Consider the following 16,850-nt stretch of genomic DNA (forward strand, 5'->3'; position numbering starts at 1 on the left):
TTGGTCATATAGTGTATACATCTCATCATTCAATGATTATTTAATTATCACTATCTCACTATCTTTGTTTTATTTTTACACCAGATGAACTCAAAGGAGAGCTGAGTAAGTAGTGTGTGTGTGTGTCTGTGTGTCTGCGTTGTCATGTTAAGATTTACTCACCAACGTGTGTTCTGACTGACTCTGTTCTTGTTGAGATGTTCACTGAGCAGGTGTAGTGTATAAATCTCATGATTCAATTATTATTTAATTATCCCTGTCTCACTATCTTTATTTAATTGTGATGTTGTTACTCACCAACGTGTTCTGACTTTCTGTTCTTGTTTATCTATAGTCAGATATATGGATCTATCTGTTAGATAGTCAGATATATGGATCTATCTGTTAGACAGTCAGATATATGTAGGATGTAGTCTGTCTTCATGGTCTAGTACCCATAATACATCATGTTTTATCTACTGTCTACAGAGGAGGTCAGAATAGAGAGGATGTAGTCTGTCTTCATGTTCTAGTACCCATAATGCATCATGTTTTATCATCTCTATCATCTGTCTACAGAGGAGGTCAAAGGAGAGAGGGGTGAGTTGCACAACTGCATGAAAGTCTGCATGCATTTCATTGATTTAAGTGATTTAAAAAATTAATACACTATATATTACATTGGTTAACTACACTATATATTACACTGATTAACTACACAATATATTACACTGATTAACTACACTATATATTACACTGATTAACTACACTATATATTACACTGGTTAACTACACTATACATTACACTGGTTAACTACACTATATATTACACTATATATTACACTGGTTAACTACACTATATATTACACTGGTTAACTACACTATATATTACACTATATATTATACTGGTTAACTACACTATATATTACACTATATATTATACTGGTTAACTACACTATATATTACACTGGTTAACTACACTATATATTACACTATATATTATACTGATTAACTACACTATATATTACACTGGTTAACTACACTATATATTACACTGATTATATTTCAGCCACACCCGTTGCTGACAGGTGTATAAAATCAAGCACACAGCCATGCAATCTCCATAGACAAACACCGTCAGTAGAATCGCCTTACTGAAGAGCTCAGTGGCTTTCAACGTGACACTGTCTTAGGATGCCACCTTTCCACCAAGTCAGTTCGTCAGGTTTCTGCCCTGCTAGAGCTAACCCGGTCAAGTGTAAGTGCTGTTATTGTGGAGTGGAAACATCTAGGAGCAAAAATGTGTCAGTCGTTTAGTGGTAGGCCACAGAATCTCACAGAATGGGACCGCCAAGTGTAAAAATCACCTGTCCTCAGTTGCAACACTCACTACAGAGTTCCAAACTGCCTCTGGAAGGAACGTCAACACAATAACTGTTTGTCTGAAGCTTCATGAAATGGGTTTCCGTGGCCGAGCAGCCGCACACAAGCCTACGATCACCATGCTCAATGCCAAGCATCGGGCGGAGTGGTGTAAAGCTCACCGCCATTGGACTCTGGACTAGTGGAAATACGTTCTCAGGAATGATGAATCACACTTCACCATCTGGCAGTCCGACAGATTAATCTGGGTTTGGCGGATGCCAGGAGAACGCTACCGCCCCAATGCATAGTGCCAACTGTAAAGTTTGGTGGAGGAGGAATAATGGTCTGGGGCTGTTTTTCATGGTTCAGGCCCCTTAGTCCCAGTGAAAGGAAATCTTAACATTACAGCATTCAATGACATTCTAGACGATTCTGTGCTTCCAACTTTATGGCAACAGTTTGGGGAAGGCCCTTTCCTGTTTCAGTATGACAATGCCCCCGTGCACAAAGCGAGGTCCATATAGAAATGGTTTGTTGAGCTCGGTGTGGAAGAACTTGACTGGCCTGAACAGAGCCCTGACCTCAACCTCATCAAACACATTTGGTATGAATTGGAACGCCGACTGCGAGCCAGGCCTAATCGCCCGGCATCAATCCATCAATCAAATGTATTTATAAAGCCCTTTTTACATCAGCTGATGTCACAAAGTGCTGTACAGAAACCCAGCCTAAAACCCCAAACAGTAATCAATGCAGATGTAGAAGCACGGTGGCTAGGAAAAACTCCCTAGAAAGGCCAGAACCTAGGAAGAAACCAAGAGAGGAACCAGGCTATGAGAGGTGGCCAGTCCTCTACTGGCTGTACTGGGTAGAGAGGAACCAGGCTCTGAGGGGTGGCCAGTCCTCTACTGGCTGTACTGGGAAGAGAGGAACCAGGCTCTGAGGGGTGACCAGTCCTCTACTGGCTGTACTGGGTAGACCAGAGGAACCAGGCTATGAGAGGTGGCCAGTCCTCTTCTGGCTGTACTGGGAAGAGAGGAACCAGGCTCTGAGGGGTGACCAGTCCTCTACTGGCTGTACTGGGTAGACCAGAGGAACCAGGCTCTGAGGGGGACCAGTCCTCTACTGGCTGTACTGGGTAGACCAGAGGAACCAGGCTCTGAGGGGGGACCAGTCCTCTACTGGCTGTACTGGGTAGAGAGGAACCAGGCTCTGAGGGGTGGCCAGTCCTCTACTGGCTGTACTGGGTTGACCAGAGGAACCAGGCTCTGAGTGGTGGCCTGTTTGACTCACGTTGGCCACGGTGAAGGAGAGTCCAAAGGTTTTGGTAGCGGGCCGTGTCGGTGGCATTGTATTGTCCTCAAAGCGAGCAAAGAAGTTGTGTTAATTTGTCTGGCAGCAAGACGCCGGCTGGCTTTCTGTTTGTAATCCGTGATTGACTGTAGACCCTGCCACGTACCTCTTGTGTCTGAGCCATTGAAATACGACTCTAATTTGTCTCTATACTGACGCTCAGCACAACCAGGTGGACTGGGGACAGCAAGGAGTCATCAGGCCAGATAGTCCTGAGGCATGGTCCTAGGGCTCAGGTCCTCCGAGAGAAGAGAGAGAGGGAGACCTCACTAATGCTCTAGTGGCTGAATGGAGTCCCCACAGCAATGTTCCATCATCTAGTGGAAAGCCTTCCCAGAAGAGTGGAGGCTGTTATAGCAGCAATGGTCCAACATCTAGTGGAAAGCCTTCCCAGAAGAGTGGAGGCTGTTATAGCAGCAATGTTCCATCATCTAGTGGAAAGCCTTCTCAGAATAGTGGAGGCTGTTATAGCAGCAAAGGGGGGACAAACTCCATATTAATGCCCATGATTTTGGAATGAGATGTTCAATGAGCAGGTGTCCACATACTTTTGGTCATGTAGTGTATCTACCTACTGTTAGATAATAGCAGGTGTCCACATACTTTTGGTCATATAGTGTATACATCTCATCATTCAATGATTATTTAATTATCACTATCTCACTATCTTTGTTTTATTTTTACACCAGATGAACTCAAAGGAGAGCTGAGTAAGTAGTGTGTGTGTGTGTCTGTGTGTCTGCGTTGTCATGTTAAGATTTACTCACCAACGTGTGTTCTGACTGACTCTGTTCTTGTTGAGATGTTCAATGAGCAGGTGTAGTGTATAAATCTCATGATTCAATTATTATTTAATTATCACTGTCTCACTATCTTTATTTAATTGTGATGTTGTTACTCACCAACGTGTTCTGACTGACTTTCTGTTCTTGTTTATCTATAGTCAGATATATGGATCTATCTGTTAGATAGTCAGATATATGGATCTATCTGTTAGACAGTCAGATATATGTAGGATGTAGTCTGTCTTCATGGTCTAGTACCCATAATACATCATGTTTTATCTACTGTCTACAGAGGAGGTCAGAATAGAGAGGATGTAGTCTGTCTTCATGTTCTAGTACCCATAATGCATCATGTTTTATCATCTCTATCATCTGTCTACAGAGGAGGTCAAAGGAGAGAGGGGTGAGTTGCACAACTCCATGAAAGTCTGCATGCATTTCATTGATTTAAGTGATTTAAAAAATTAATACACTATATATTACACTGATTAACTACACAATATATTACACTGATTAACTACACTATATATTACACTGATTAACTACACTATATATTACACTGGTTAACTACACTATACATTACACTGGTTAACTACACTATATATTACACTATATATTACACTGGTTAACTACACTATATATTACACTGGTTAACTACACTATATATTACACTATATATTATACTGGTTAACTACACTATATATTACACTATATATTATACTGGTTAACTACACTATATATTACACTGGTTAACTACACTATATATTATACTGATTAACTACACTATATATTACACTGGTTAACTACACTATATATTACACTGATTATATTTCAGCCACACCCGTTGCTGACAGGTGTATAAAATCAAGCACACAGCCATGCAATCTCCATAGACAAACACCGTCAGTAGAATCGCCTTACTGAAGAGCTCAGTGGCTTTCAACGTGACACTGTCTTAGGATGCCACCTTTCCACCAAGTCAGTTCGTCAGGTTTCTGCCCTGCTAGAGCTAACCCGGTCAAGTGTAAGTGCTGTTATTGTGGAGTGGAAACATCTAGGAGCAAAAATGTGTCAGTCGTTTAGTGGTAGGCCACAGAATCTCACAGAATGGGACCGCCAAGTGTAAAAATCACCTGTCCTCAGTTGCAACACTCACTACAGAGTTCCAAACTGCCTCTGGAAGGAACGTCAACACAATAACTGTTTGTCTGAAGCTTCATGAAATGGGTTTCCGTGGCCGAGCAGCCGCACACAAGCCTACGATCACCATGCTCAATGCCAAGCATCGGGCGGAGTGGTGTAAAGCTCACCGCCATTGGACTCTGGACTAGTGGAAATACGTTCTCAGGAATGATGAATCACACTTCACCATCTGGCAGTCCGACAGATTAATCTGGGTTTGGCGGATGCCAGGAGAACGCTACCGCCCCAATGCATAGTGCCAACTGTAAAGTTTGGTGGAGGAGGAATAATGGTCTGGGGCTGTTTTTCATGGTTCAGGCCCCTTAGTCCCAGTGAAAGGAAATCTTAACATTACAGCATTCAATGACATTCTAGACGATTCTGTGCTTCCAACTTTATGGCAACAGTTTGGGGAAGGCCCTTTCCTGTTTCAGTATGACAATGCCCCGTGCACAAAGCGAGGTCCATATAGAAATGGTTTGTTGAGCTCGGTGTGGAAGAACTTGACTGGCCTGAACAGAGCCCTGACCTCAACCTCATCAAACACATTTGGTATGAATTGGAACGCGACTGCGAGCCAGGCCTAATCGCCCGGCATCAATCCATCAATCAAATGTATTTATAAAGCCCTTTTTACATCAGCTGATGTCACAAAGTGCTGTACAGAAACCCAGCCTAAAACCCCAAACAGTAATCAATGCAGATGTAGAAGCACGGTGGCTAGGAAAAACTCCCTAGAAAGGCCAGAACCTAGGAAGAAACCAAGAGAGGAACCAGGCTATGAGAGGTGGCCAGTCCTCTACTGGCTGTACTGGGTAGAGAGGAACCAGGCTCTGAGGGGTGGCCAGTCCTCTACTGGCTGTACTGGGAAGAGAGGAACCAGGCTCTGAGGGGTGACCAATCAGAGCCTGTGTAATCAAGTCTCCGTATAAATGCACCTGCACTGTGATAGTCTCAGAGGTCCGTTAAAAGCGCAGAGAGCATCATGAAGAACAAGGAACACACCAGGCAGGTCCGAGATACTGTTGTGAAGAAGTTTAAAGCCGGATTTTGATACAAAAAGATTTCCCAAGCTTTAAACATCCCAAGGAGCACTGTGCAAGCGATAATATTGAAATGGAAGGAGTATCAGACCACTGCAAATCTACCAAGACCTGGCCGTCCCTCTAAACTTTCAGCTCATACAAGGAGAAGAGAAGGAGAAGACTGATCAGAGATGCAGCCAAGAGGCCCATGATCACTCTGGATGAACTGCAGAGATCTACAGCTGATGTGGGAGACTCTGTCCATAGGACAACAATCAGTCGTATATTGCACAAATATGGCCTTTATGGAAAAGTGGCAAGAAGAAAGCCATTTCTTAAAAATATCCATAAAAAGTGTTGTTTAAAGTTTGCCACAAGACACCTGGGAGACACACCAAACATTTGGAAGAAGGTGCTCTGGTCAGATGAAACCAAAATTGAACTTTTTGGCAACAATGCAGAACGTTATGTTTGGCGTAAAAGCAACACAGCTCATCACCAATCCCCACTGTCAAACATGGTGGTGGCAGCATCATGTTTTGGGCCTGCTTTTCTTCAGCAGGGACAGGGAAGATGGTTACAATTGATGGGAAGATGGATGGAGCCAAATACAGGACCATTCTGGAAGAAAACCTGATGGAGTCTGCAAAAGACCTGAGACTGGGACGGAGATTTGTCTTCCAACAAGACAATGATCCAAAACATAAAGCAAAATCTACAATGGAATGGTTCAAAAATAAACATATCCAGGTGTTAGAATGGCCAAGTCAAAGTCCAGACCTGAATCCAATCGAGAATCTGTGGAAAGAACTGAAAACTGCTGTTCACAAATGCTCTCCATCCAACCTCACTGAGCTCGAGCTGTTTTGCAAGGAGGAATGGGAAAAAAATTCAGTCTCTCGATGTGCAAAACTGATAGAGACATACCCCAAGCGACTTACAGCTGTAATCGCAGCAAAAGGTGGCGCTACAAAGTATTAACTTAAGGGGGCTGAATCATTTTGCACGCCCAATTTTTCAGTTTTTGATTTGTTTAAAAAGTTTGAAATATCCCATAAATGTCGTTCCACTTCATGATTGTGTCCCACTTGTTGTTGATTCTTCACAAAAAAATACAGTTTTATATCTTTATGTTTGAAGCCTGAAATGTGGCAAAAGGTCGCAAAGTTCAAAATAATACTTTCGCAAGGCACTGTATGTATTATATCTGACTATCTGTTCTTGTCCTCAGAGGAAGCTAGAGAGATCCAATCCCTCTCCACCTCTCCAGGAGGTCAACAGGAAACACAGACTCCTTCCCAAAGTAATCAGTCTTTATGATTCTAATGTTTCTACAATTACTGGTCTGTCTGTCTGGTCAGTTTATTATCTCTCTCTGTCTGGTCAGTTTATTATATCTCTGTCTGGTCAGTTTATTATATCTCTCTGTCTGGTCAGTTTATTATATCTCTCTGTCTGGTCAGTTTATTATATCTCTCTGTCTGGTCAGTTTATTATATCTCTCTCTGGTCAGTTTATTATATCTCTCTGTCTGGTCAGTTTATTATATCTCTCTCTGGTCAGTTTATTATATCTCTCTGTCTGGTCAGGTTATTATATCTCTCTCTCTGGTCAGTTTATTATATCTCTGTCTGGTCAGTTTATTATATCTCTGTCTGGTCAGTTTATTATCTCTCTCTGTCTGGTCAGGTTATTATATCTCTCTCTCTCTCTGTCTGGTCAGTTTATTATCTCTCTCTGTCTGGTCAGGTTATTATATATCTCTGTCTGGTCAGTTTATTATATCTCTGTCTGGTCAGGTTATTATATCTCTCTCTCTCTGTCTGGTCAGTTTATTATATCTCTCTGTCTGGTCAGTTTATTATATCTCTCTCTGTCTGGTCAGTTTATTATATCTCTCTGTCTGGTCAGGTTATTATATCTCTCTGTCTGGTCAGTTTATTATATATATCTCTGTCTGGTCAGTTTATTATATATCTCTGTCTGGTCAGTTTATTATATCTCTCTGTCTGGTCAGTTTATTATATCTCTCTCTGTCTGGTCAGTTTATTATATCTCTCTCTCTGTCTGGTCAGTTTATTATATATATCTCTGTCTGGTCAGTTTATTATATATCTCTGTCTGGTCAGTTTATTATATCTCTCTCTGTCTGGTCAGTTTATTATATCTCTCTGTCTGGTCAGTTTATTATCTCTCTCTCTCTCTGTCTGGTCAGTTTATTATATCTCTCTCTGTCTGGTCAGTTTATTATATCTCTCTGTCTGGTCAGTTTATTATCTCTCTCTCTCTCTGTCTATTCAGTTTATTATATATCTCTGTCTGGTCAGTTTATTATATCTCTGTCTGGTCAGTTTATTATCTCTCTCTCTCTCTCTCTGTCTGGTCAGTTTATTATATCTCTCTGTCTGGTCAGTTTATTATATATATCTCTGTCTGGTCAGTTTATTATATATATCTCTGTCTGGTCAGTTTATTATATCTCTCTGTCTGGTCAGTTTATTATCTCTCTCTCTCTCTCTCTCTCTCTGTCTGGTCAGTTTATTATATCTCTCTGTCTGGTCAGGTTATTATATCTCTCTGTCTGGTCAGGTTATTATATATATCTCTGTCTGGTCAGTTTATTATATATATCTCTGTCTGGTCAGTTTATTATATATCTCTGTCTGGTCAGTTTATTATCTCTCTCTCTCTCTCTCTCTCTGTCTGGTCAGTTTATTATATCTCTGTCTGGTCAGTTTATTATATATATCTCTGTCTGGTCAGTTTATTATATATATCTCTGTCTGGTCAGTTTATTATATCTCTCTGTCTGGTCAGTTTATTATCTCTCTCTCTCTCTCTGTCTGGTCAGTTTATTATATCTCTCTGTCTGGTCAGTTTATTATATCTCTGTCTGGTCAGTTTATTATATCTCTCTGTCTGGTCAGTTTATTATATATATCTCTGTCTGGTCAGTTTATTATATATATCTCTGTCTGGTCAGTTTATTATATCTCTGTCTGGTCAGTTTATTATATCTCTCTGTCTGGTCAGTTTATTATCTCTCTCTCTCTCTCTCTGTCTGGTCAGTTTATTATATCTCTCTGTCTGGTCAGGTTATTATATATCTCTGTCTGGTCAGGTTATTATATATCTCTCTGTCTGGTCAGTTTATTATCTCTCTCTCTCTCTCTCTCTCTCTGTCTGGTCAGTTTATTATATCTCTCTGTCTGGTCAGTTTATTATATCTCTCTCTGTCTGGTCAGTTTATTATATCTCTCTGTCTGGTCAGTTTATTATCTCTCTCTCTCTCTCTGTCTGGTCAGTTTATTATATATCTCTCTGTCTGGTCAGGTTATTATATCTCTCTGTCTGGTCAGTTTATTATCTCTCTCTCTCTCTCTGTCTGGTCAGTTTATTATATCTCTCTGTCTGGTCAGTTTATTATATCTCTCTGTCTGGTCAGTTTATTATATCTCTCTGTCTGGTCAGTTTATTATATCTCTCTGTCTGGTCAGTTTATTATCTCTCTCTCTCTCTGTCTGGTCAGTTTATTATATCTCTCTCTGTCTGGTCAGTTTATTATATCTCTCTGTCTGGTCAGTTTATTATCTCTCTCTCTCTCTCTCTGTCTGGTCAGTTTATTATATCTCTCTGTCTGGTCAGTTTATTATATCTCTCTGTCTGGTCAGTTTATTATATATCTCTGTCTGGTCAGTTTATTATATCTCTGTCTGGTCAGTTTATTATATCTCTCTGTCTCTCTCTGTCTGGTCAGTTTATTATCTCTCTCTCTCTCTGTCTGGTCAGTTTATTATATCTCTCTGTCTGGTCAGTTTATTATCTCTCTCTCTGTCTGGTCAGTTTATTATATCTCTGTCTGGTCAGTTTATTATATCTCTCTGTCTGGTCAGTTTATTATCTCTCTCTCTCTCTCTGTCTGGTCAGTTTATTTATCTCTCTGTCTGGTCAGTTTATTATCTCTCTCTCTCTCTCTCTCTCTCTCTCTCTCTCTCTGTCTGGTCAGTTTATTATATATCTCTGCCTGGTCAGTTTATTATATCTCTGTCTCTCTCTGTCTGGTCAGTTTATTATATATCTCTGCCTGGTCAGTTTATTATCTCTCTCTCTTTGTCTGGTCAGTTTATTATCTCTCTCTCTGTCTGGTCAGTTTATTATATCTCTCTCTGTCTGGTCAGTTTATTATCTCTCTCTCTCTGTCTGGTCAGTTTATTATATCTCTCTGTCTGGTCAGTTTATTATATCTCTCTGTCTGGTCAGTTTATTATCTCTCTCTCTCTCTCTCTGTCTGGTCAGTTTATTATCTCTCTCTCTCTCTCTCTGTCTGGTCAGTTTATTATATATCTCTGCCTGGTCAGTTTATTATATCTCTGTCTCTCTCTGTCTGGTCAGTTTATTATATATCTCTGCCTGGTCAGTTTATTATCTCTCTCTCTTTGTCTGGTCAGTTTATTATCTCTCTCTGTCTGGTCAGTTTATTATCTCTCTCTCTCTGTCTGGTCAGTTTATTATATCTCTCTGTCTGGTCAGTTTATTATATCTCTCTGTCTGGTCAGTTTATTATCTCTCTCTCTCTCTCTCTCTCTCTCTCTCTCTCTCTCTCTGTCTGGTCAGTTTATTATATATCTCTGCCTGGTCAGTTTATTATATCTCTGTCTCTCTCTGTCTGGTCAGTTTATTATATCTCTCTCTGTCTGGTCAGTTTACAGTTTATTATCTCTCTCTCTCTGTCTGGTCAGTTTATTATATCTCTCTGTCTGGTCAGTTTATTATCTCTCTGTCTGGTCAGTTTATTATATCTCTCTCTCTGTCTGGTCAGTTTATTATATCTCTCTGTCTGGTCAGTTTATTATCTCTCTCTCTCTCTCTCTGTCTGGTCAGTTTATTATCTCTCTCTCTCTCTGTCTGGTCAGTTTATTATCTCTCTCTCTCTCTGTCTGGTCAGTTTATTATCTCTCTCTCTCTCTCTCTGTCTGGTCAGTTTATTATCTCTCTCTCTCTCTGTCTGGTCAGTTTATTATCTCTCTCTCTCTCTCTCTGTCTGGTCAGGTTATTCTGATGTTGTTCCTTTCTATCTTTAATAGAGTCTAAGAGGATTGACGGGATGGAGATGAAGTCTTTACCTGAGAAGAGGCCTTTACTGGCTGCTGGACCACAGAATGATGATCTGGATGAGATGGAGAGGGGAGGAAGAGTTACTATAGACAATAACTCTATGCTATAGGGTTACTATAGAGAGACTATAACTCTATGCTATAGGGTTACTATAGAGAGACTATAACTATAGAGCTGAGTTACTATAGAGAGACTATAACTATATGCTATAGGGTTACTATAGAGAGACTATAACTATATGCTATAGGGTTACTATAGAGAGACTATAACTATAGAGCTGAGCTTGAATGGAATAATGGACTAATGTCTCCTGGTACAGACTCTCTTATGTCCAGTACCTGATCATCAGGTATATCAACCAGACTAATGTCTCCTGGTACAGACTCTCTTATGTCCAGTACCTGATCATCAGGTACATCAACGAGACCACAGGACTAATGTCTCCTGTTACAGACTCTCTTATGTCCAGTACCTGATCATCAGGTATATCAACCAGACCACAGGACTAATGTCTCCTGTTACAGACTCTCTATGTCCAGTACCTGATCATCAGGTACATCAACCAGACTAATGTCTCCTGTTACAGACTCTCTTATGTCCAGTACCTGATCATCAGGTACATCAACCAGACCACAGGACTAATGTCTCCTGGTACAGACTCTCTTATGTCCAGTACCTGATCATCAGGTATATCAACCAGACCACGGGACTAATGTCTCCTGGTACAGACTCTCTTATGTCCAGTACCTGATCATCAGGTATATCAACCAGACCACAGGACTAATGTCTCCTGGTACAGACTCTCTTATGTCCAGTACCTGATCATCAGGTATATCAACCAGACCACAGGACTAATGTCTCCTGTTACAGACTCTCTTATGTCCAGTACCTGATCATCAGGTATATCAACCAGACTAATGTCTCCTGTTACAGACTCTCTTATGTCCAGTACCTGATCATCAGGTATATCAACCAGACCACAGGACTAATGTCTCCTGTTACAGACTCTCTTATGTCCAGTACCTGATCATCAGGTATATCAACCAGACCACAGGACTAATGTCTCCTGTTACAGACTCTCTTATGTCCAGTACCTGATCATCAGGTATATCAACCAGACCACAGGACTAATGTCTCCTGGTACAGACTCTCTTATGTCCAGTACCTGATCATCAGGTATATCAACCAGACCACAGGACTAATGTCTCCTGGTACAGACTCTCTTATGTCCAGTACCTGATCATCAGGTATATCAACCAGACCACAGGACTAATGTCTCCTGGTACAGACTCTCTTATGTCCAGTACCTGATCATCAGGTATATCAACCAGACCACAGGACTAATGTCTCCTGGTACAGATTCTCTTATGTCCAGTACCTGATCATCAGGTATATCAACCAGACCACAGGACTAATGTCTCCTGGTACAGACTCTCTTATGTCCAGTACCTGATCATCAGGTATATCAACCAGACCACAGGACTAATGTCTCCTGTTACAGACTCTCTTATGTCCAGTACCTGATCATCAGGTATATCAACCAGACCACAGGACTAATGTCTCCTGTTACAGACTCTCTTATGTCCAGTACCTGATCATCAGGTATATCAACCAGACCACAGGACTAATGTCTCCTGGTACAGACTCTCTTATGTCCAGTACCTGATCATCAGGTATATCAACCAGACCACAGGACTAATGTCTCCTGTTACAGACTCTCTTATGTCCAGTACCTGATCATCAGGTATATCAACCAGACCACAGGACTAATGTCTCCTGTTACAGACTCTCTTATGTCCAGTACCTGATCATCAGGTATATCAACCAGACTAATGTCTCCTGGTACAGACTCTCTTATGTCCAGTACCTGATCATCAGGTATATCAACCAGACCACAGGACTAATGTCTCCTGTTACAGACTCTCTTATGTCCAGTACCTGATCATCAGGTATATCAACCAGACTACAGGACTAATGTCTCCTGGTACAGACTCTCTTATGTCCAGTACCTGATCATCAGGTACATCAACCAGACCACAGGACTAATGTCTCCTGGTAGAATTTGTTGAAATGTTTATATTTCTATTGTAGCTTCAACCTGTCAGCTTCTATTGTAGCTTCAACCTGTCAGCTTCTATTGTAGCTTCAACCTGTCAACTTCTATTGTAGCTTCAACCTGTCAGCTTCTATCGTAGCTTCAACCTGTCAGCTTCTATTGTAGCTTCAACCTGTCAAGTTCAACCTGCTTTGTGAACAAGACTGATAAAACCATTTATTGAAATGTTTATATTTTAGCTTCATGTCAATGTGCCAGTTTTTTATTTGACTTTAAGTGTTAAATTTTGCTCTACTTTTTTATTGTCACCTTGATTATATACAGAGGGGTCAAATTATTGACATCCTTGCTGAGGATCATGACTATATTAAATAAATAAAGTACTGACCTATTGTATGCTCAAAATACATTGTAAATTATATTATTTTAAAATAATATAATTGCTCAGAGAAATATGTTTGTGTAATGTATTTTTGTTGTAAAAGGTTAGGGGTCAAAATGATTGACAGCCAAAATCTACAGGAGTGTGATGATGTCATTGCTATGAATATAGAACCAGATACTGACCTTGTGACTAGTTTATTACTCTTTAGGGGGGTCAATCATTTAGAAAATAAATACTACTTGTTAAACTAAATATTTTAATCAGATCAATCGTATTAGTATAAAATAATATAATTGACATGTTGTTGAGCAGATGATAGAGCTCAGTATTTAAATTATTTATCTATAATTCCAGACCCACTGTATATTATATATTGATCATGTTTATACAGTTGAATGGTATTTTCCATGTATTGATGATTTATTGTTTTAATAAACTATGACATCATTGTGTCAGAACGTGACTCCAGTGTGATATTTAACATTATTGAATGTTACGAGGTAGTGTCACTGTTTCCTTGGTGACCTGTGTTGTGGAAATATAAAATAAATAATATAAATATATAATATAAATAAATATAATACGAACCCAGTCTTCACTTAGTCTTTCATACATCAATTGTCTTAAATAATTTATTTATTACTAAGTAATTCAAAGAAATGCATAAACAAACAGACAAAGTAAATATAGTTAGAAGAAATGATAGGAGGCTTGGCGGCTTGTTAGACAAAAGGGTCGACTAAGAAGTCACTACAGAGTTAATAATTCTAACAACTGAAATGCTAATCCTTTGCACATGAACGCTCACTCATTCGGGAACAATTTCAATCAATATATTTATTTACGCTCAGTGTGTCGTCTTGATCGCTTTTGAAAAGTTAGTTTCTGTTGGAGAGTTTCAGTCCTCTCTCTTTTCTCTCTCTCTCTCTCTCTCTGTCGTGGTTAGAGTGGATAGTTCAGAGTGACATTCATTCGTGTTGTTGTAGAATGGATGTTTGTCGTTCTTCACGTTCAATGATACCGAATTCCTAGCTGCAGACTAGTAATTAACATCAAAGACTTAAAGACTTTATTGAATTGAAGACTCTAGACCCACTCCAATTTGCTTCCCGCCCTAATTGGTCCACAGACGACGCAATCTCAACCACACTGCCCTAACCCATCTGGACAAGAGGAATACCTATGTGAGAATGCTGTTCATCGACTACAGCTCAGCATTTAACACCATAGTACCCTCCAAACTCGTCATCAAGCTCGAGACCCTGGGTCTAGACCCCGCCCTGTGCAACTGGGTACTAGACTTCCTGACGGGCCGCCCCAGTTGGTGAGGGTAGGTAACAACATCTGGGGACCCACAAGGGTGCGTTCTCAGCCCTCTCCTGTACTCCCTGTTCACCCACGACTGCGTGGCCATGCACACTTCCAACTCAATCATCAAGTTTGCGGACGACACAACAGTGGTAGGCTTGATTCCCAACAACGACGAGACGGCCTACAGGGAGGAGGTGAGGGCCCTCGGAGTGTGGTGTCAGGAAAATAACCTCACACTCAACGTCAACAAAACTAAGGAGATGATTGTGGACTTCAGGAAACAGCAGAGGGAACACCCCCCTATCCACATCAATGGGACAGTATTGGAGATGGTAGTAAGTGTTAAGTTCCTCGGCGTACACATCACAGACAAACTGAATTGGTCCACCCACACAGACAGCATCGTGAAGAAGGCGCAGCAGCGCCTCTTCAACCTCAGGAGGCTGAAGAAATTTGGCTTGTCACCGAAAACACTCACAAACTTTTACAGATGCACAATCAAGAGCATCCTGGCGGACTGTATCACCGCCTGGTACGGCAACTGCTCCGCCCACAACCGTAAGGCTCTCCAGAGGGTAGTGAGGTCTGCACAACGCATCACCGGGGGCAAACTACCTGCCCTCCAGGACACCTACACCACCCGATGTCACAGTAAGGCCATAAAGATCATCAAGGACATCAACCACCTGAGCCACTGCCTGTTCACCTCGCTATCATCCAGAAGGCGAGGTCAGTACAGGTGCATCAAAGCAGGGACCGAGAGACTGAAAAACAGCTTCTATCTCAAGGCCATCAGACTGTTAAACAGCAACCACTAACATTGAGTGGCTGCTGCCAACACACTAACTCAACTCCAGCCACTTTAATAATGGGTATTGATGGAAATTGATGTAAAGTATATCACTAGCCACTTTAAACAATGCTACTTAATATAATGTTTACATACCCTACATTACTCATCTCTTATGTATATACTGTACTCGATATCATCTCATGCATCTCTATGTAATACATGCATCACTAGCCACTTTAAACTATGCCACTTTGTTTACATACCCTACATTACTCATCTCATATGTATATACTGTACTCTATATCATCTACTGCATCTTGCCTATGCCGTTCTGTACCCTCACTCATTCATATATCTTTATGTACATATTCTTTATCCCTTTACACGTGTGTGTATAAGGTAGTAGTTGTGGAATTGTTAGTTAGATTACTCGTTGGTTATTACTGCATTGTTGGAACTAGAAGCACAAGCATTTCGCTACACTCGCATTAACATCTGCTAACCATGTGTATGTGACCATTAACATCTGCTAGCCATGTGTATGTGACCATCTGCTAACCATGTGCATGTGACCATTAACATCTGCTAACCATGAGACCATTAACATCTGCTAACCATGTGTATGTGACCATCTGCTAACCATGTGTATGTGACCATTAACATCTGCTAACCATGTGACCAATAACATCTGCTAACCATGTGTATGTGACCATTAACATCTGCTAGCCATGTGTATGTGACCATCTGCTAACCATGTGTATGTGACCATTAACATCTGCTAACCATGAGACCATTAACATCTGCTAACCATGTGTATGTGACCATCTGCTAACCATGTGTATGTGACCATTAACATCTGCTAACCATGTGACCAATAACATCTGCTAACCATGTGTATGTGACCATTAACATCTGATAACCATGTGTATGTGACCATTAACATCTGCTAACCATGTGTATGTGACCAATAACATCTGCTAACCATGTGTATGTGACCAATAACATCTGCTAACCATGTGTATGTGACCATTAACATCTGCTAACCATGTGTATGTGACCATTAACATCTGCTAACCATGTGTATGTGACCAATAACATTTGATTTGATCTTCCAAGCGTAGCTGTATTGTGCGTAACAGGCCACCCATATCATGATGCAATACTTTGCTGTCTTGCTCGTCATATACTGCCGAAAAGATAAAGTTCTGTGAGGTGGAAGAAATTCCTTTGTTCTCTATGAAAATGTACCGTCCTCTTATACTGTGTGGCCATGGGTCTCCTCAGGAATTTATGACCTCTCTCTCACAGCAGCCTAGTTGTAGGGGGTTGGTATATATATATCCAAATAGGGCAACGTCATGACAGGAGTCACAATGTATTCCATTATGCTCCTCCCCCCCAAGGCCCGTTCTGTACCTCCTCCCCCCCAAGGCCCGTTCTGTACCTCCTCCCCCCCAAGGCCCGTTCTGTACCTCCTCCCCCCAGGCCCGTTCTGTACCTC

At 40.9% G+C, this 16,850-nt stretch overlaps 1 protein-coding gene across 1 annotated transcript in view; it reads left to right on the forward strand.

Annotated features, from left to right (window-relative positions):
• Window positions 1–13,708, forward strand: part of LOC135535391 (uncharacterized) — a 32,599-nt gene extending 18,891 nt beyond the window's left edge. The window contains exons 10-15 of the mRNA XM_064962067.1: window positions 85–105; window positions 559–579; window positions 3,387–3,407; window positions 3,865–3,885; window positions 6,921–6,992; window positions 10,774–13,708. Of these exons, the coding sequence (XP_064818139.1) occupies window positions 85–105; window positions 559–579; window positions 3,387–3,407; window positions 3,865–3,885; window positions 6,921–6,992; window positions 10,774–10,913 (296 nt within the window). The 3' untranslated portion in view covers window positions 10,914–13,708. The remainder of the gene's footprint in view (window positions 1–84; window positions 106–558; window positions 580–3,386; window positions 3,408–3,864; window positions 3,886–6,920; window positions 6,993–10,773) is intronic.
• The last annotated feature ends 3,142 nt before the right edge of the window (window positions 13,709–16,850 follow it).

This window comes from Oncorhynchus masou, unplaced genomic scaffold, assembly GCF_036934945.1.
Source record: "Oncorhynchus masou masou isolate Uvic2021 unplaced genomic scaffold, UVic_Omas_1.1 unplaced_scaffold_487, whole genome shotgun sequence".
NCBI lineage: Eukaryota > Metazoa > Chordata > Actinopteri > Salmoniformes > Salmonidae > Oncorhynchus > Oncorhynchus masou.